The sequence below is a fragment of the Myodes glareolus genome, chromosome 13 (genome assembly GCF_982192425.1).
Source record: "Myodes glareolus chromosome 13, mMyoGla1.1, whole genome shotgun sequence".
In the NCBI taxonomy this organism is placed as follows: Eukaryota; Metazoa; Chordata; class Mammalia; order Rodentia; family Cricetidae; genus Myodes; species Myodes glareolus.
In genome coordinates, this window is record NC_142038.1 from 76,442,523 (window position 1) to 76,464,077 (window position 21,555).

Here is a 21,555-nt window from a genome sequence, read left to right on the forward strand (position 1 = left end):
CTAGAGCCTTCAGGAGAGCAGGACATGCTCTCAACCAATGATCTGTCTCCCAGTCAGCAACACTGCTGTTTCATCCATCCATACTGACTGTATCCTAACACCAGGAGATATTAATGTATAGCTTTTTATGCTTTTGTTCGTTTGTTTCTGATTTTTTGAGATGTTTTCTCTGCAGTGCCCTGGCTGTCCTGGAACTCACTCTGTAGATGAGGCTGGCCTCATACTTAGAACTCTATCTGCCTCTGCCTCACGAGCACTAGGGTTAAAGGTGTGCACCACTACCACCCAGCTATGCCTATCATTTTAATGCAAAATACATTTTCTTTAAAAATTAACCAGTATAGTCTATAGATAAAGCTAAGTGGTTAGAGTTCTCGCCAAGCATGTGTGAAGTCCTAGGCTCAATCCCAGTGCCATGTGGTCAGGGAGGATTTTAGCTACTGTTCTGTTGCTGTGAAGAGAAGCCATGGCCAGGACAACTTATAAAAGAAAGTATTGGGGGCTGGAGAGATGGCTCAGTGGTTAAGAGCATTGCCTGCTCTTCCAAAGGTTCTGAGTTCAATTCCCAGCAACCACATGGTGGCTCACAGCCATCTGTAATGGTTCTACACACAGACAGAATTACATTATACATAAAAAAAAAGAAGAAAGTATTGAACTGGCACCGTGCTAACTGTTTCATAGGGTGAGGACATGGCCATCGTTTTAAAGAGCATGGCAGCACGCAGACATCAGTAGTCTGAGAACTTACTTCTGATCCATAGGCAACAGGCAAAGAAACCAAGTCTGGGCCTGGTGTGAAGCCCACCCCTGGAGATACACCTCTTCAAAAAAGGTCACACCTTCAAATCCTTTCCTGGAACAGCTCCACCTACTAGGGTCCAAGCGTTCAAATATATGAGTCAGTGGAGGCCATTCTCAGTCAAACCACCTCAAGCAACAAAAACAGTGTAGTAATACTTGTTTTTCTGTTATAAAAAGAGATTTAGGCAGGCAGTGGTAGTACACAATTTTAATCTCAGCACTAGGGAGGCAGAGGCAGGTGGATCTCTGTGAGTTTGAGGCCAGCCTGTTCTACATGGTGAGTTCCAGGACAGCCAGGGCTACACAGGTGAAACCCTGTCTCGAAAAACAAAACAAAAAACTGGTGCAAGAGGAGACTACTTGTTTCCCGGCCACCCGGCAGCTTAGACCCAAAAATAATCACACAGAAACTATATTATTTAAATCACTGCTTGGCCCATTAGCTCTAGCTTCTTATTGGCTTTTACATATTAATTTAGCCCATTTCTAGTAATCTGTATATCACCACATGGCTGTGGCTTACTGGCTAAAGTTCCAGTGTCTGTCTCCAGCGGGTCTACATGGCTTCTCCTGACTCTGCCTCCTTTCTCTCAGCATTCAGCTTAGTTTTCCCCATCTACTTAAGTTCTGCCCTATCAACAGGCCAAGGCAGTTTATTCACTATTGGTAATCACAGCATACAGAGGGAAATCCCACATCACCTCCCTTTTCCTATTTAAATAAAAAGAAAGGTTTTTAACTTTAGCATAGTAAAATTTCATATAACAAAACAGTTATCAAGCAAGAATTACAGTTACAATATTTATATCTACTTTATCTTTTATCATAACTAAGGAAAACTCTATAACTGTTTATGCTTCAACTTCATCAAAGGCCCCAGAAGGATAATATTACCTAAGTAAACAGGAAGTGCATTGTAAGCAACTTCCAAAACTCTAGAAATGACAGAGACATCTCGCTGACTGAACAGTCACCCAAAGTTCTTCTGTACCACTGGGGCACCCATCTTCAGATTACAGACCAATAGTATCCAGAAGACTTTTCCATGAAGCACGAAATTTCAAAGAAAGTTCCATCTATATTGGCAGTTTGTCTGTCACTTTTTTATGCGTCCTGAAGAATGTCTGGCAGTCTCTTTCATGAAGCAGAAGTCCCGAAGGATCATCTCACCTTTAGGCAAGTTCAGCAGTCATTTCTCTGTGGGTCCTGCATGCCTAGGTCATGAAGCAGTTCAAGCAAGAGCAGTTTCCTGCCCAAATGGCTAACAAACTCCATAAGGAGCCTCTTTGATGCCCATCATCCTCTTGAAGTAATTGGTGCTGCCAGGAGCAGATGTATCTCATTGTCATGAAAAGTCTTAAGCTCTTAAAACATTTATATGCCATATTCTGAAGTGAAAGATTTGAAGAATACCTATCTAACTGAAATATATCTGTGTACATCTAGAAAATCTAACTAACATGACTACAGACTTGACTATTATAGTTGATTATTTATTAACCTATATTTCTTAATTTTACATTACATTTTTAAATGAACTGCACAATCACAATACCTTAATCAAGAGCAGAAATATTTTATACACACACACACACACACACACACACACACACACACAGTATAACAAAATTGACCTTAAATTTGTATCAATAAATTCATATCCATACTCATGCAAATCTCTATAGCAAAGACAGTTTCTTTATTCACCAATGGTAATTACAGCATACAAAGGGAAATTCCACATCAAAAATCAGAAAAGAGATTTAGTTTTGTCATGATATACACTGGTTGTGTGTTGTATTCATATTTACAGGCAAGTTTTACAAAGAAGTAATATTATTAAATCATTTTAAATTAAGTCATGTTTTTCCCCTCTGACTCCTAGTTAGTTCCTCCATATCGCTGCCGCATTTGATAATAAATCTGTAGGATGAGTCAGGCACGGTGGCTCGCTGCGTCTCTTTTCCCGGCTATCTGGGAAGCTAAAGTAGGGTTACTTGAGCTCAGGAATTCAAGGCCAACTTGGGCAACACAGTGAGATCTTGATGCTGCAAGCAGAGTCTCCGGGGTCCCACAGAGTGAGAGACAAGGATCTGCTGTGATTAAGGCAATAGAGTGGGATTGTACAAATTAATGGGGCCTGCCTGTCCTTCTCAGAAGCTCAAGGTTCACTTGCAGTGAAGTATACAAAAAATAGATGTAGTTCATTGCCAAGTGTAACTTCAGCAAGTTCTGCTAAGCTATAAAAGACATCTAGTGGGTAACCAGTTTCCTGGAAGGCGTGGGAAGTTTTATGATCGTCACCTTCTTAGTTGCATATTTAAGGCTGTGACATTGAACCCTCAAGAGGTTGTCACAGTATATCAAGAAAGCTATTACTTGTGGCTGGATAATGATGGTGGTAATTCTGAATAATATTTTTGAGTCCTTAGGATGTACCACTTATGTCTTTTTTACTTATCTTCGGGAGTAGAGTCAACCCAGTGATGTAGGGAAGTAGAGCCGTGGTCATTCCCATCTTCCACATGAAGAAAGTGAGACATGGGGAGAAGAGGACACAGAGACGGGGCTCTGGCATGTACCTATGTCGGTGAGGACCCATAGGATAAGTTCCCCTTACTCTTCATAAAGTAGCAGAGATTCTTCTAGAAGCATGGGCTCAGTTTTAACAATGTGATAATCCTAAGAAGCTTAGTACTTCATTATCGCTCGTTGGAAGCAGGAATATGATTTGATCATGATCCTGGTGCAGAGCCATGGAGGTGATAGAAATGGAGCTCGGGTGGAAGCCTGAGGCGGTACCAAAGACTTGCGCAGAGTTTGAAGTTTGAAAACATATGCGGGATAGATAGAGAGGGGAAAACGGGAATGAGGAGCTTCATGGACTGGAAAATTATTAGTGCGTTTTATTATTGGGGGGTCGTGTGGAGGTCAGAGGACAGCTCCCAGGAGTAGGGTATTTTATTATTGGGGGATCGTGTGGGGGTCAGAGGACAGCTTCCAGGAGTAGTGTATTTTATTATTGGGGGGTCGTGTGGGGGTCAGAGGAATGCTTCCAGGAGTAGTGTATTTTATTATTGGGGGGTCGTGTGGGGGTCAGATGACAGCTCCCAGGAGTAGTGTATTTTATTATTGGGGGGTCGTGTGGGGGTCAGAGGAATGCTTCCAGGAGTAGTGTATTTTATTATTGGGGGGTCGTGTGGGGGTCAGAGGACAGCTCCCAGGAGTAGTGTATTTTATTATTGGGGGGTCGTGTGGGGGTCAGAGGAATGCTTCCAGGAGTAGTGTATTTTATTATTGGGGGGTCGTGTGGGGGTCAGATGACAGCTCCCAGGAGTAGTGTATTTTATTTTTGGGGGGTCGTGTGGGGGTCAGAGGACAGCTTCCAGGAGTAGTGTATTTTATTTTTGGGGGGTCGTGTGGGGGTCAGAGGACAGCTCCCAGGAGTAGGGTATTTTATTATTGGGGGGTCGTGTGGGGGTCAGAGGACAGCTCCCAGGAGTAGTGTATTTTATTTTTGGGGGGTCGTGTGGGGGTCAGAGGACAGCTTCCAGGAGTAGTTGTTCTCCCTTTCACAGTGGGTTTGGGAGACAGAATATGGGTTGTCAGACTTGCACAGTGGCGCTTCTAACCATTCAGCCATCTCACCAACCCCAGAAAAAATATTAATTATATTGTGGGACATGAAGAGAAGGGAGTGCTAAGCCCCAGTTTTAGGTTGTCTGACTGGTAGATGCTGGTGTTTGCTAAAATGGAAGATCTCAGGGAATTGACAAGACTGGAGGCCAGTGTGGCTCAAACCTACAACCCCAACACTAGGGAAGTCGCAGGAGAAAGACCAGGATTCAAGGGCTGTGTGGACTACCTGAGTCCCTGCTACAGAAATGCACTTGGAGTCATAGCACTCAGGAGACTGACACAGGGAGCTCACTAGTGCAGAGCCACCCTGCACTACATAACAAGAACTATCTCAAAGAGAGAAACAAAAATAGAAAACTACCTTGGAGGTTGGCTTTGAAAGCGTGCTATAGCATTCATCCCTCTAGGTGGGTGGGTCTTACAGTGCTGCCGTGGAGATGAACACTGGGTGGTTCTTACAGTGGTGCTGTGGAGATGAACACTGGTTTGGGCTTTTAAAAAAAAATCACTGACTTCTAAGCAAGAGAATAATAATAAGTAACTTGTTCTCTGGGTTTTGTATGTGTATGGTTTATCCTGATAAACACCTCCCGGAAGTTCTGTTATTAAAGCTGTAGTCTTGACAAAGACTACTATAATAAGTCTCAGTAATAATAAGATACATATTCAAGTTTTCTCCTCATCAGTAACAGCTAAGTCATAGGTCAATTCACCCATTTCTGTTTAGCAAAAGACAGTTTAAAAAATGCTCCTTCACAAGCACACAGAATTATGAATACAAAAAATTTCTTCTAAAATTAAAGAGTTTTACCATCCAAGGCATAATTGCTGCTGTGTTAACTCATCATTAGGGTACAAGAAGTATGTATTCAATCAATCAATCAGTGTATGTGTCCTAGTCAGGTTTCTGTTGCTGCCACAAAACACTGGGACTAGACTCAGCTTGGGGAGGAAAGGATTTATTTGTCTTACACTTCCACTTTGCTGTTCATCACTGAAGGAAGTAGGACAGGAACTCAAGCAGGGCCGGAACTGGAGGCAGGAGCTGATGCAGAGGCCATGGAGGGAAGCTACTTACTGGCTTGCTCAGCCTGCTCTTTTATAGAACCCAGGACACCAGTCCAGGGATGGCACCACCCACCATGGGCTGGGCTGGGGCTTCCCCCATCAATCACTAAGAAAATGTCCTACAGCCACATCTTCTGGAGGTATTTCTTAAGTTAGGTTCCCTCCTATCAGATAACTTTAGCTTGTGTCAAGCTGACATAAAACTCTCCAGCATGATCGACCCCTGACAATTTAGCACAGAGCAGGCAGAGCTCTGAGTTCAAGCCCAGCCTAGACTACAGAGGGAGTTCCTGGACAGCCAAGGCTACACAGTGAACCCCATCTCAAAAAAAAAGAATCCAACGGTCTTTACAAATTCACGCCATTAAAAATTCAGTCCCTTTAACACAGTCTCTTTTTAAAAATCTCTTTAAAATTTCAAAATCTCTTAGTTGTGGGCTCCAATTTTTAAAAATTAAAATTAAGTTAAATATTCCTTACTTCAAGAGGGAGGAACCAGGGCACAGTCACAGTCTGAACAAAGCAAAAGCAAACTCCAACTGTGTATAACTCAATGTCCAAAGTCCGGGAATCACACAGTCTTCTGGGCTCCTCCAAAGGCCTTGGGTCACATCTCTACAGCGCACACAACTTGTCTTCTAGTACAGCCTTGGCTGTATCTGGAACACAGCTTCTCTGTGCTCTCACTAAACCCTTTCCAGAAGCTCGCTGCAGTGATGCTGGTCCCTTCTTAATCACCTCTACCTCCCTACCTCCAGCCAACTGTCAGCGAGTACCCCGAAAAAGAAAAGGTCTCACTCTGGTAGTCCTGGGATCAAGTCAAACACAGCTGATGCCTCAGCCCCAATCAACCAGAACCACAGAATGTTAATTCAAAATAACAGGTGCCCTGACTTCACCAGCTACGTCTCCACCTGCCCTCAACATATCTTCCATGCTCCTACAGAACAGCTCACTAAGCATTGAACACTCAATGGCATTTTGCACTAAGTTCCAAAGTTCTTTCACAATCCTCCCTGAAACAACATGATCAGGTCTGTCACAGCAGTACTCTACAATGTGTTACCATGTCAATTATAATACTTCTAAGTATTAATAAAAGGATATAAGTATAACTATATTTTGGGCATTCAGTAAAATAGCTTGTGTTCCAAAAGGACATGATTCTGTGCAGTTAGTCCAACATCGTGATGCCTAATTGGTGATTAGGTCTAACTTTGGCATTTAGAGCCTTGGTAGTCTTTCTTTCCATCATAGAGCCATGAATGGGTTCTGTTTCAAGTGTGGAGGAAGTTTTGTGTGTATTTACACTTCTCCTTGCTTCAGAAAGGGTTTTAGTGTGGCTGAACCCCAGAGGAAGAAAGACCTTAGGTAGGCAGAAAGAAAAGAAGAAAAGAGGAGTCAGCAAAGGTCAAACAGGAAGGAACTGTCTCTAGCTGAAATTACCCCAGAAGAACTGGCAATGGTGAAATCATGTTTAGGGAAGCAGTTTCCCTAGGACAAGACAGACCTGTATGCACAGGGGCAGTTGTGGCCCCTGCAGCGGGTCAGGAGGTAGATGTTTCCACCATGTTGTCTTCCTTCCCTCTTAGTCTTGCAGGGATGAAGGAAAGCCATGGGACTTCGTCTGAGGAAGTGAAAGCCAGCACCTACTCAGACAAACCAGAACCTCAGATGTCACTGCATAGAACTCCAAGTCCTCTGTCCCCACAGATTGGTCTTTAAAGATAGGGATCCAAGAGACCAAAATGTTCACAAACGCTGTATTATTTACAGCCTACTTCCTAAGTTAACCTCAGAACGCAGGGCAGCTGTCAAGCACAACCTCGCTCACTCACACCATTCTGCTCGGTCAGAAATCTGGATACCTTATCAAGTTGGCCTGAAGGCAAATCTGTGGGGCATTTTCTTGATTTCTTTTCTTTTTTTCTTTCATTTTTTTTTTTACTGAAAATAGATTCTTCTGTCATACAATACAGTTTCCCCTCCCTCCACTCTTCCCAGTTACCCCAACACCTCCCCTCCCCCAAAGCCACCCCCATTCCCTTTTCAGAAAAGAACAGACCTCCAAAGACAGCAACCAAACGAGACAAAACTCCTTACTCATATCAAGGCTAGACAAGGCAACCTACTAGGAAGAAAAGAGCGCCAGAAGCAGGCCAAAGAGCCAGAGGCACACCCACTTCCATTGTTAGGAGTCCCACAGAAACACCAAGCTAACAGCTATATTATACACAGAAGACCTGGTTCAGACCCACGCAAGCCCTGCTTGCTATTTCCTTGAGCCCATGTGAACCCTGCTTTGTTGATTCCATAGGCCATGTTCTCCAGATGTCTTCCATTCCCTTCAGACTCTTACAATTTTTCCTTGCCCTCTTCCAAGTGATTCTGCCATCTCCAAGGGAGAGGACCCAATGGCCAATGGAAACCTCCAATTTAGACTCTGTCTGCATAATGTCTAGTTGTGGGTCTCTGTATTCGTTCCCATCTGCTACTAGAGGAAGCCTCTTTGGTAATGACTAAACAAGGCATTGATCTATGAAAATAATCATCATTAGGAATCATTTCATGGAATTATTTGTAGGAGAGTCTTACTGGCTGGCACCATCCCTAGGTAAGTAAGCCTGAGCTGTATAAGAAAGGCAGCTGAATGGGCCAGGGAGCAGCGTTCTTTTATGGGTTTTGCTTCAGTTCTTGAGTTAATGTCCTGATTTTCTTCAGTGGTGGACTGTAATCTGGAAGTATAAGTTGAAACCAACCCTTTCTTACTCAGAAAGAAAGAGAAATAAATACTTAAATAATTAAGAGGTTTTAGAAATAATACTAACTTAACTCTTGTTTGATGAGTGCTTAGCATGAGCCCATGAGCCTGTAAGGTCTGAGATGCTTAATACAACCTCAGACGACCGGGAGTCCAGACATGGACACACCACCAGACGACTGGGAATCCAGACATGGACACACCACCAGACGACCGGGAATCCAGACATGGGCACACCACCAGACGACCGGGAATCCAGACACGGACACACCACTAGACGACCGGGAATCCAGACATGGACACACCACCAGACAACTGGGAATCCAGACACGGACACACCACCAGATGACCGGGAATCCAGACATGGACACACCACCAGACGACTGGGAATCCAGACACGGACACACCACCAGACGACTGGGAATCCAGACATAGACACACTACCAGACCCATGTGCTTCTGGCACTCAGCAGAAACCTTCTCATTCTTGCCACTGTAGGGTCCTTCCATTCCTGCTCCAGCTCTCGAGAATTCAGCCTCTCCTCTTAGACTAGTAGCCCTTAACCCTAGCTGCATACCTGGGACCCTCTGGGAAGGCCAAGACGCCATGACCATGAACTCCATCCTTCCCCCTGCGGAGATCCAGTCTCTTTTGGTCTTAGATGCAGTTGGGTGTCTGTGATACTTTATTTTTTTAAAAACCAGTGTTTCATTGAATGTCACATGTTCTGCATGCATCAGTCTTTCCAGTCCAGGATCACTCATGTAGTCCAAAACCTGGAATACCTTGAAGTTTGCCTCCTGGGACTCTGCAGTGAAAAGGTCTAAAGCCCATCCTGGTGCACTGGTGTGCCTTGCACAGACAACTACAGGAGCATGGACTGTTCCCATCTGGGACCGTGGCAGGAGGACACACAGTCACCCCGGTCTCACAGTTGGTCAGGCTATATTCTGGGGCTCTTTATTTCATGGTTAGTTATTTTTTAAAAAGTAATATGCTCTCAGGCAAATTTTGATACTTGGTCATTCTTATACATCCATCTATAACAAGAGGAACAACTGTACGTTGAAATGCTGATTTAATTCATGGGACATGCTTTTTCTTTACTGACTCTTTGATAAATTCGTATTCCAAAACTAAAATCAGTTTTTTATGAACAGTGTGGGCAGTTCAGCAGGACTGGACAGGGGACAGGTATAGTTTTAAAACATCACATTGTGGAGATGGATTGAAGACCAGGGTTAGTCCTGTTAGAAGAAACACTCCTTTTGGTGGGCAAATTCACACAAGAATCACAGAGCTGTGATGTGGGATTCCCCTCTGTATGCTGTGGTAGGGCAGAACTTAGGTAGGCAGGGAAAACTAAACTGAATGCTGGGAGAAAGGACGCAGAGTCAGAGAGAGAAGCCATGTAGCCCCACCAGAGACAGACGCCAAACGGAACTTTACCCGGTAAACCATAACCACGTGGCGATATACAGGTTACTAGAAATGGGTTAAATTAATGTGTAAGAATTAGCCAATAAGAAACTAGAGCTAATGGGCCAAGCAGTGATTTAATTAATACAGTTTCTGTGTGATTATTTCGGACCTAAGTGGCCAGGAACAAACTAGTGGACTCCTTACAACAGAGTTGCTTTAAATAGAATCGTTAAATAATTGCATACAGATCATAGACCTTGAGTGAGTTCTGTAAAATTCAATTTCTAAGTTCCAGGCGATTCAGTATTAGAAGTGTATCTGAGCAGTGGTGACACACGCCTTTAGTTCCTGGAGGCAGAGGCTGGTGGATCTCTGTGAGTTCAAGGCCAGCCTGGTCTACAGAGTTTCAGGACAGCCAGGGCTGGTACACAGAGAAGCCCTGTCTTGAAAAACAAATAAACAAAAAATGTGCTAAGTCCAGCTTTGAGAGAAAAAGTTTCTGAGTCATGGGTTGGTTCTGCTGCAGGTGAACACACCTGTTCCTCCCAGAGTAACTGTGCACCTCCTGGAATCTCTGCATCTTTTTAACTATGTGTATATGTATGTACGCATGTGTCCCCACAGGTGCATACATACTTCACTTAAAGTCCGGAAAACGGGAGTGAAAAAACCCAAATTCATGGCTATATGGTGAGAGTAGTTTCATGTATAATACAAATACCAAGTAGAAATGATTTTGTCACATAAATTCTCCTAACAAACTCTGTAGTTTTCACAAATGAACGTGGTAAACGTTCTTTTTTGACGCCGTTGGGTTTTTCACTCTACAAGTGCATTTACAATGTTATCAGAGCTGTCAATCTTTCCATTCAATTTCCTCGCGTACAAAGAAATATAAAATGGCCTTCCTCGGGCTTCGGTGGGCACACGTTAACTATCCAGGAGCCCTTAACCAGGATAATTCTGTGAGGGTGGTGTTTGTCTTTGAAGTGTTTCATACTCACGTTTCTCAAAAAGATGATAGTAGTTAAAAAGCAGTGATTTGGGGATGAACTTAATTAGGTGGGTCATAAAAACTGTAATTTCTTACAGCTGCTCATTAATGCTTGAATGGGAGGTGCGATATAAGCTTCCTAGTGTGGTTGTGGCTTATGAGAATATTAAAATCAGGTAGTGTGGGTAACAAGTTCTAGTGTTTGTATCATTGCTTCACTATGTATTATTATTGTATTACTATTGAGTCATTATATAGTTGAATGTTTTAACTTGTCTGACCTCACAGTGTGTACTCAGTATTTTTTTAGAGACCTGTTCCCTCTTCCCAGGTCCCAAATGAAGCATCCATTACTTGCCATAAACAGTGCCCCTACTGATGAATGTCACATGGAGACCATAATAAGCTTAACATAATTTAAGATTTTAAGTGTATTACTGAAGCACGGCTGGGACTAAATGAATACAGTATCATAATAGAAAATATTCAATAAGGGCTGGAGAGATGGCTCAGTGATTAAGAGCACTCACTGCTCTTCCAGAGGTCCTGAGTTCAATTCCCAGCAACCACATCGTGGCTCACAACCATCTGTAATGAGATCTGGTGCCCTCTTCTGGCATGTGGCATACATTTAGGCAGAATGTTGTATACATAATAAATAAATAAATCTTTAAAACAAAGAAAGAAAATAATAAGTCAGATTTTATATTACATTGTCTAGACAGAGGTGGCATTTTTTATTGTTTTTATTGAGCTATACATTTTTCTCTGCTCCCCTCCCTTTTACCCTCTCCCATGGTCCCCATACTCCCAATTTACTCAGGAGAGCTTGTCTTTTTCTACTTCCCATGTAGATTAGATCCATATATGTCTCTCTTAGGGTCCTCTTTGTTGTCTAAGTTCTCTGGAATTGTGAATTGTAGGCTGGTTTTCTTTGCTTTATGTCTAAAAACCACTTATAAGTGAGTACATATTATATTCGTCTTTCTGAGTTTGGGTTACCTCACTCAATATGATGTTTTCTAGATTCATCCATTTGCCTGCAAATTTCAAGATGTCATTATTTTTTCTGCTGTGTGTTATTTTTTTCTCCATGGTGTAAACATACCAACTTTACACAAAGGTGGCGTTTGGAAACCTCTCTTCTTCATTGGGCAGACAGCACCCAAGGTGGAGGAAACAGTTTCCTGATGAGAAACTAGCCACAGTTTAGCTCCCTACCCAGCTCCTCCAGGGTCTCACTATGTAGCTCAGGCTGGCCTGGAACTCACCAAAAATCCACCAAATATGCCTTCTTCACCCTAGGATTAAAGATATACACCACCATGCCCAGCATGTCCTAGAACTTAACCTTTTTATGGCATGATTAAAAAAATCTTTTTTGCTTGCTTGTTTTTTTAATAAAGAATTATTTTGCCTTTTAAGAAACATACATTATTTTTTCACACATGTACATGTTTGCATGTGTTTTAATTGCAGGCATTTGTACCAGACTAGTCCCATTCATATCAGGTTTGCCTTGCACGTTCAAAGTCTTTATCTCTTTTTTTTTGGGGGGGGGTCATTGAGACAAGGTTTCTCTGTAGCTTTGGAGCTTGTCCTGGAACTCTTGTAGACCAGGCTGGCCTCGAACTCACAGAGATCCACCTGCCTCTGCCTCCCGAGTGCTGGGATTAAAAGTGTGTGCCATTACACCCCCAGCCCCAGAGCAAGGTTATTTTTTATATTTGTGACTTCTTTCTTGTTTTTTTAACTAACTATTTCTCCTCTCTCCAAATTATGCCCCTCCTATTTAACAATAATGCTCTCCTGTCCTAATGCTCTCCTTTCCTAATGCTCTCCTGTCCTAATGCTCTCCTGTCCTAATGCTCTCCTGTCCTAATGCTCTCCTGTCCTAATGCTCTCCTGTCCTAATGCTCTCCTGTGCAGACTCCGCGGACCTACTGCTGCGCCAACACTGAGGACTTGGAGACGGTCATCTGCCACGTCCACAGCCTGTACCCTGCGGCCCCACTGCTGGCAGCGGGCGTGTCAATGGGAGGGTAAGAGAGTGGAGCAGTCCTCACAGCTCTCTCAACACTGAACCCTGAATGTCTGAGTCATGTGTGGCAGAAGGAAGGCAGAAGGAATCAACTCAGGCCAACTTTAATATTTGCCTGGGTTCTGTGAGTCTTCCATGGGAAGCAGCCAGGTGAACTTGATTTTGTTAGTTCCCACTCCAGGTGCTATTAAGCTAAGATGGTTGGTTTATGCACTTGCCCCTACATTAGGGTTTATTTGGGACTTTTTGAAGTTTTATTTATGAGTATGTGTGTTTGTCTGTACATGTATATGCTATGCTGGGGGTGGGTGCCTGAGAAGACCAGTAGATGGCATTGGGTCCCTTGGATCGTGTAGTAATTTGAAAAAAGCTGCACATGAGAGAAAGATGCCGTGCGACAGAGCTCAGGTCTCAAGGTAGGTTTTTTATTGGGAGAAAGTGAATGGGAAGAGGGGGGAGACCAGCCTCTGGGGACAGTAACCGAAGAAGAGAGGAAGACAGAGAGAGAGAGATGGGAGATGGGCAGGGCCCTTTTAAAGGGGAACGGGTAGTGACTGTACACATGAGGAGCTCTGCTGAGGATGTATCCTGTCAGAACCCCAAGGTCAGGCCAGTGCAGATGTCTGAATACTAAGGGAACTGAGGTTGCAAGTTGGCAGCCTGCTGGGAACTGAGCTCTGGTCAGGGTGGAGCATCTCCAGCCCCTTTCTGGAACTCTCTTGCCACACATATTTGAGTGATGTCTGACACTAATAACTGTTTGGAGAGAGAGAGAGAGAGAGAGAGAGAGAGAGAGAGAGAGAGAGAGAGAGAGAGAGAGAGGAGAGAGTTCACTTCAAGAAATCTAAAAGTTATTATCTAGTATTTTCCTGTACTTTAGATCCCCTCACCATTGTTCATGCTTACTTTCATTTTGTTTTTCATGACAGGGTTTCTCCGTGTAACAGTTCTGGCTGTCCTGGAACTTGTTCTGTAGACCAGGCTGCTCCCGAACTCACTGAGATCCTCCTGCCTCTGCCTCCCAAGTGCTGGATTAAAGGAGTGTGCCACCACCGCTGGGCCTTACTTTTTTTTACTATTATTATGTATGCAGTAGTCTGCCTGCATTTATGGCTGCAGGCCAGAAGAGGGCACCAGATTTCATTGTAGATGGTTGCAAGCTGCCATGTGGTGCTGGGAACTGAACTCAACCTCTGGAAAAGCAGTCAGTGTGCTAACTGCTGAGCCATCTCTCCAGCTCCTCATGCTTACTTTTTAAAAATTTCTTTATTTTTTTTTTACATACCAATCCTAATTTCCCCTCCCTTCTTTCCTCCCGTTCCCCCCACTTCTCCCACCTCACCTCCCATCAACTCCTCAGAGAGGTTAAGGCCTCCCCTGGGAAGTCAACTAGTACTGTCCTGTGCCTTCTTTGGGGCAGGACCAAGGTGTCATCACTCTTCCTCCACCACAGCCCTCCCCCCCCATGCCTAGACCTAGCAAGGTATCTCTACATAGAGAATGGGTTCACACATTAGAGTTAGATCTTGGTCCCACTGCCAGTGGCCCCATATACTGCCCAAGCCACACCTTGTCACCTGTATCCAGGGGGCTTAATTCAGTCCTATGCAGGTTCCCCAGTTGTCAGTCAGAGTCCGTGCCAAGCTTACTTTTTAATTTAATTATTTAATTTATTTTTTTACAGTGCTGAGACTTGAATCTAGGATCAATGCATGTTAGGCAAATACTTTACCACTAAGCCACATACCTCTACCCCAGACTTTTATTTCATTTTTCTTAAGTTTTATCCACTGAAAGATTCTCTTTTGCAAATCTTGATTTTTCTTATCCACACTTGGAGGCCTCAGCCTGGCTTATTTCTAGCCAGTTTTTCTTAAATTAACCTTTTTCCTCTGGGCTTTTTCCTTTTCTTACTTGTGCATATCTTACTTTCCCTTTCACTAGCTGGCTGATGACTGTCCCCTAATGTCCTCTCTCCTTGTTCTCTTGCTCCTTTCGTCTGTTTATCCTCTCTGCCCGCCAGCCCCGCCTATCCTTGCTCCTGCCTCGCTATTGGCCATCAGGTGTTTTACACAGGCAAAGAATCACAGCTGCACAATTAAACAAATGCAGCATAAACAAAGTAACACACCTTAAAATAATATTCTGCAACATATATATATATATATATATATATATATATATATATATATATAACTATAGACATTTTTCCCCACCAAACCCTACAAGATAAATGCTGTTTATCTCCTTTTCATTAGAATACTTTACCATACATATATTTTATTCCACATTATTGGTACTCAGACACACTAAATGATCATTCACCTTTTTTTGAAAAGCTGATTATGAGAGACTAGAGAGATGTATCAGCAATTAAGAACACTTCCTGTTCTTAATTAAGAAACCAGGTTCAGTTACCAGCACCCACATGGCAGTTCTTAATGAAGAACCCAGGTTCGACCGGGCAGTGGTGGTGCCCGCCTTTAATCCCAGCACTCGAGAGGCATTGGCAGGTGGATCTCTGTGAGTTCAAGGCCAGCCTGGTCTACAATAGCTAGTTCCAGGACAGGCTCCAAAGCTACAGAGAAACCCTGTCTCAAAAAAAAATTTTTTTTAATTAAAAATAAACTTAAAAAAAAGAACCCAGGTTCAGTTCCCAGCACCCACATGGCACCTCACAACCATCTGTAACCCCAGTTCCAGGGGACCCTAAGTGAGCTCTTGTGGCCTCCACAGGCACTGCTTGTACATGGTTCACAGGCATTTATGCAAGCAAACACATACATAAAATAGAAGTAAATTGTTCTTTGTTTTTTTAACCTTTTTTTAAAAAAATATTTATTTATTTATTATGTATACAATATTCTGTCTACATGTATGTCTGCAGGGCAGAAGAGGGCACCAGACCTTATTATAGATGGTTGTGAGGCACCATGTGGTTGCTGGGAATTGAACTCAGGACCTTTGGAAGAGCAGGCAATGCTCCTAAGCGCTGAGCCATCTCTCCAGCCCCTGTTTTTTTAACCTTTAAAAGCCAGTTAACATTTAAAATAGAAACTATTTTTCAAACTTTATTCTGGCTGACTCTACCATCCCTGTTTTTAGAATATCTTCAGAGTGTATGTGCAAGAAAGTAAAAGGTGGCCATGAACAGGAGGCTCTGCCCAGAGCTCTTTAGATTCTGATAAAGAATTCATTCCTTACATTAGCATGTACGATCTGACTTGACCCAGTAAAGGCAGAGTCTCCAGGTTGTGCTTAGAGGACAGATTTTTGCATCTCCTTCCTTCAGCCCACAGTGTGAACCTGAAAAGACAGAAATCTGAGGGCTGAACATCCCCCCCCCCGTAATCATATAAATTCATGACTTTTTTTTTCAAGATTAGCCCTTAAATAAAGAGGTTCCAATTGTCTATTCAGAAACTCTTGGGAAAGGCCTATTTATCCTGCGTTGAAGCCTTGGTGCCCAAAGGCCACTCTGGCCATTAGATTAGCTTTTCCAGCTGGCTGAATATTAATGTCTTGTAAATTATTTGAAGGAATCACACCTTCTAGTTGCCTAGCACTGTGATAATTGACACATTCCCAAGTGAGTGCACTTTCTTTTCTTTTTCCTTTTTTTCTTTTCTTTTTTTTTCCTTTGAGATGCAGCTGACAAAAGCGTAGTCTAAGCAAGAGTTTCATGCCCAGTGAAGCCACAGACTGGGGTCATCCCAGTGCCTGCAATGTTGGGGCCAAGTATGGGCTTTGAGCCAGAACTGAGTTAAGTCAAGAAACTCTGAGGCTGTAGACCCAGATTCTACTCTCCCAGTGAGTTGGTAAATACTTTTTAAACAAATGGAAAATTCCAAACACATAAAATGGAAAATTAAGAGTCATTTCTCAGCTTCAGTAATTATCAGCTCGTGGGTAATCTTGTCCCATCAGTATCACCCACCTCTCCAGCTCCTTCCCAGCTCTAACTATTATTAACTGAACCTCATAATCACTTTATTATTGTTTCAGGTGGTACTGAGTAGAGCACATGCTTAAAATGTGGGAGGCCCTGGCTTCAGTTCCTAGCTCCTCAAAATAATAAATTAATCGGTTGAGTCACTTCTTGGCCTTTTGTGTGGTATCTTCTCAGTGTCTGATAAAGCCCTATCTTGGGACACTCGATGAAGTGAATTTTGGGGCAGGGAGATAGGCCAGGATCTTGCTTTGTCTGCACAGTACACCTTGGAGTAGAGCACACAGCAGAAAGTTGGAAAGCCGGTAAATTAATATTTCGGTTGGTAGCTCTAAATGGAAGACATGTTTCTTTTGAAAGAAAGAAAGAAAGAAAGAAAGAAAGAAAGAAAGAAAGAAAGAAAGAAAGAAAGAAAGAAAGAAAGAAAGAAGAATGTCCTAATACTCTCCCCCCACCCCAACAGGGTTTCTCTGTGTGACAGTCTAGCTGTCCTGGAACTAGTTCTTGTAGACCAGGCTGGCCTCGAATCTATCTTCTAAAGTAAATAATCTAAAATAACCTTTTGAGGTAGCATCTTGACATTATTTTACTCCTGAATTGCCTCTACAGATTTGGTTTGCCTATTTCGGGGTCTTTCTGCTTTAGCTCCTTTCCTGCTGTTGTGGTTGATGTAATTTACCGGCCTCTGGCCGTTATCTGACCTCTAGCTGAAACGTAAAGTTATTATATAAGAACCCGAAGATAAACTCTTCACAGGACAGAAAGCATTGTATGCAAATCATGTAGTTATTACAAAGGGTCATTTTTAAATTCTGTGTAATGGAGTACATTCATAAGTCTAGCATTCCTGGAGGTTGAGGCAAGAGAATTACAAGTTCTAAGCCAGCCTGAGTTAATAATAGTGAAGTGCTGTCTCAAAAAAAAAATTTTCTTTTCAGAACTGGCAAGATAACTCAGGCAAGGTCACATACTGCCATGCAGGACAATCTGAGTTTTATCCTGGAATCTCTGCAGAAGGAGAGAACTGACTCCCTCTGACCTCCACAAACTTGCTATAGAATGTACATACATGTACACATACATACACACACAATAAATAATTTTAAAAATTTTTTGAAAAAATTATTTTCAAAAGCTAAATGTTCACTTTTCATAAAAATTTCCTGCCCTAAAGCGATCGGTGATGGCCCGGGCCTATATTTATTTTTTTCCATGATATTTATTGAGCTCTACATTTTTCTCTGCTCCCATCCCTGCCTCTTCCCTCCAACTTCAATCCTCCCCCAAGGTCCCCATGCTCCCAATTTACTCAGGAGGTCTTGTCTTTTTCTACTTTCTACTTGCCATGTAAAGTCTCTCTACATGTAAGTTATCTACATGTAAGTCTCTCTTAGTGTTCGTATTGTTGTCTAAGTTCTCTGGGATTGTGGCTTTCTTTGCTTTATGTTTAAAAACCACCTATGAGTGAGTGATAATTGTCTTTCTGTGTCTGGGTTACCTCACTTAAAATAATGTTTTCTAGTCACATCCATTTTCCTACAAAATTCAAGCTGTTGTTATTTTTTTCTGCTGTGCAGTACTCCATTGTGTAAATGTACCACATTTTTCTTATCCATTCTTCAATCAAGGGGCATTTAGGTTGTTTTCAGGTTCTGGCTATGACAAACAATGCTGCTATGAACATAGTTGAGCACATATCCTTGTGACACGATTGAGCATCCTTTGGATATATACCCAAAAGTAGTATTACTGGGTCTTGAGGAAGGTTGTTTCCTAATTTTCTGGGAAATCGCCACACTGACAAAGGGGCTGTATCAGCTTGCATTCCCACCAGCAATGCAGAAGTGTTCCCTTTTCCCCACATCCTCTCCAGCATAAGTTGTCATCAGTGTTTTTAATCTTGGCCATTCTTACAGGTGTAAGATGGAATCTCAGAGTTGTTTTGATTTGCATTTCTCTGATGACTAAGGATGTTGAACGTTTCCTTAAGTGTCTTTCAGCCATTTGAAGGCAAAGGCAGTTATATCTCTGTGAGTTCAAGGCCAGCCTGGTCTGGAGTTTCAGGGTAGCCAGGGCTACACAGAGAAACCCTTTGTCAAAAAACAAACAAAATAACAACAACAAAACAAATGTTTTGTAAACTTTTGAGTTGTAAAAGGTAAGGAGGAAGGAAGTATTCTATCCTTTTCTCCTATTTCAGAGCTCGTCTAGAAGAACTAGCTCTGAACTAGCTCAGCACAGAGGCTATACTGAGAGGTGGAACTAGGGTGTCATCCTTGGTTTGAGCCATTGAACGCTAACTTAGACTCAGTTTTTGTCCGTCTTACCCTAATAGGGCTTGGCTAAAATTGAGGAAATAAAATGAAGAAGCAGAGGAAGAGAAAGAAGTTCAGTAACTTCAGTGGCCAAATGCCCTGCTCAGAAAATCTAACAGTGGGCTGTAGAGTGCTTTGGGGACCAACTGTGGGACGCAAGGTGCATAGGTGTGGAGGGTGACCAACCACCCAGACCAGTGAACTCAGGAGCTCAGGGCATGAGGTCCAGACACCAGTAGTAGGTACTTCCCAAAGCCCCTGGCGATCCCAGTGCACAGCCGCCTGTAAGAGCCGCTCAGGGTAACTATCTTTCATGTTCTTATGATTTGTTTAGCTTCACTAAAGGAAACATGTAGTAATAAATTGTCTTACAGTTTGGTCAAGTGCAATGTAAATAAGTATGTGGGTCAGGCATATAGGTCCACACTGGTCCTCCAAAGACTCAAGAGGCAGAGATGGGAGAGTGCATGACCCTGTTTCAGGAAGGAAACAAATACTTTTAAATACAAATATGAACACGGCAGATGAAATGTCTTAGTGGGTAAAGGTTCCTGCCACCAAGTCAGGTGACCCAGGTTCGACCCACGTGGTGGACGGCGAGAACTGACGCTGACCTCCCTACACTGTGGCGTGTGCACATGCGTAAATACATGTAAAGAGTTCTGGATATGAATATGAGGAAAGAACAAAGATAGCCTTTCCAATGTACAGGACTTCAACAGTAGTCACGGGTGATGGCGCAGCCCAGCTCTTGGGAAGCTAAGGTAGGAGGGTCAAGTATTCAAGCCTCTTCGCAAAGTTGAATGTGCAAGGTCAACTGGGCTGCTAGAGACCTTATCTCAAATAAAAAAAAAAGAAATGAAAAAGAAAAAGGAAGCAAGGCTTCCTTGCTGGTCCCTGCCTTGTCTTCATGAAGCTCACTTAGAAAGACGAACCAGTCACAGTCTTGTTTCTCGCCATTTTAGAATGCTGCTTCTAAATTACCTGGGCAAAATTGGGTCCAAAACTCCTTTGATGGCAGCTGCAACATTCTCAGTTGGCTGGAATACTTTCGCTTGCTCAGAGTCATTGGAGAAGCCACTCAACTGGCTGCTTTTTAATTACTACTTGACAACTTGCCTCCAGTCTTCAGTTAAGAAGTAAGTCATATTTAAAACTTTTTGTTGCCAAACAATTTAGATTACACAATCCAGCAGTATGAAATTTTAGAGTTTAACATATGTGTATTTATTTATACAACATATTTATTACAGTACTAAAATATTCTTTACATTATGAATGCATACCAAAAATTATAAGGGAAAAATATAGATAAAATGCAGCTGGGCGGTGGTGGTGCACACCTTTAACCCCAACACTCCCAAGTGGGAGGCAGAGACAGGCAGGGCTCTGTGAGTTTGAGGCTTGTCTGTTCTGCAAAGTAAGTTCCAGCCAGGACTGTTAGACAGAGAAACTCAGGTTATCAGGTTTGGTGGCAGGCACCTTTACCCACCGAGCCATCTTAGACCCTATTTTGAAAAACCAAAAGAAAAAAGGCATAATGCATTCTTTCTGTGTTTGTGCCCCTCTGTTTGTTTTGCTATTCTAAATTATTCCAAAAACTACATTAGTGTGGAGTATATTTGGCGATATGTTTGGGCTGTTTCCTTAGATTTTTCTGGTTGTCAGTCTTTTCCAGACCTAATTCTTTCTCAGGTAGTATGTTAAGAATGTCCTATGTAGCTAGGTGTGGTGGTAAACTCCTTTGATCTCAGCACTCAAGAGACAGAGGCAGGCAGGTCTCTGTGAGTTAAAGGCCAGCCTGGTCTAAATAGTGAGCTCCAGGACAGCTTTGGGTGCATAGAGACTTTGTCTCAAAAAAGAAACAAACAATTCAAAATTATGTTGAATAATCCAGCTCCTTAAGCATGTTCTTCCAAGCATAGTATGTTTTAGAAATGGGAGCATGTGAGCTGGCAAGATGTGGTTAGTAATACTTTTATTAACTTTGTGTGGGCAGTATGCTGAGTAGGTCAAAGAACAGTCTGTGAAGAAATTCTTTCTATCATGTGGGTCCAGGCCAACAGGCTTGACAGCATGTCTTTACCCACTGAGCCCAGCAAATACTATTTTAGTACCAGCGTTGTGCCCTGTGCTTGCTAGTCTGTTTAATTACTGTTCTTATGTATTTTAGGTATGACTGAGGTAGAGAGTATCTTAATTTTTAATTTGGAATTTCTTTTGTTCTAGGCACCAGCATATGTTTGTCAAACAGATCGACATGGACCAGGTCATGAAGGTAAGGGGTAGCTTTTCCTAATGTTTTTATTTCCTCTTATGACTCCAAGGGTAGATTCAGCCTGGATTTGTTTTTTAGGCTAAGTCTATTAGAGAGTTTGATAAACGATTCACCTCAGTCATGTTTGGATACCGAACAATTGATGATTATTACACCGACGCCAGTCCAAACCGCAGGCTGAAGTCAGTTGGAATCCCAGTGTTGTGCCTGAATGCCGTGGATGATGTCTTCTCACCCAGCCATGGTAAGAATCTGTCTACACACTTTGGTGTGAATTAACTGT

At 42.6% G+C, this 21,555-nt stretch overlaps 1 protein-coding gene across 2 annotated transcripts in view; it reads left to right on the forward strand.

Annotated features, from left to right (window-relative positions):
- The window catches only part of Abhd3 (abhydrolase domain containing 3, phospholipase), a 45,995-nt gene that overhangs the window by 20,373 nt on the left and 4,067 nt on the right, over positions 1-21,555 (forward strand). For both annotated transcript variants that reach the window (XM_087896258.1, XM_087896257.1), the window contains exons 5-8: positions 12,619-12,731; positions 19,960-20,133; positions 21,224-21,272; positions 21,351-21,516. In XM_087896258.1, coding sequence (XP_087752384.1) covers positions 12,619-12,731; positions 19,960-20,133; positions 21,224-21,272; positions 21,351-21,516 — 502 coding nt within the window. The remainder of the gene's footprint in view (positions 1-12,618; positions 12,732-19,959; positions 20,134-21,223; positions 21,273-21,350; positions 21,517-21,555) is intronic.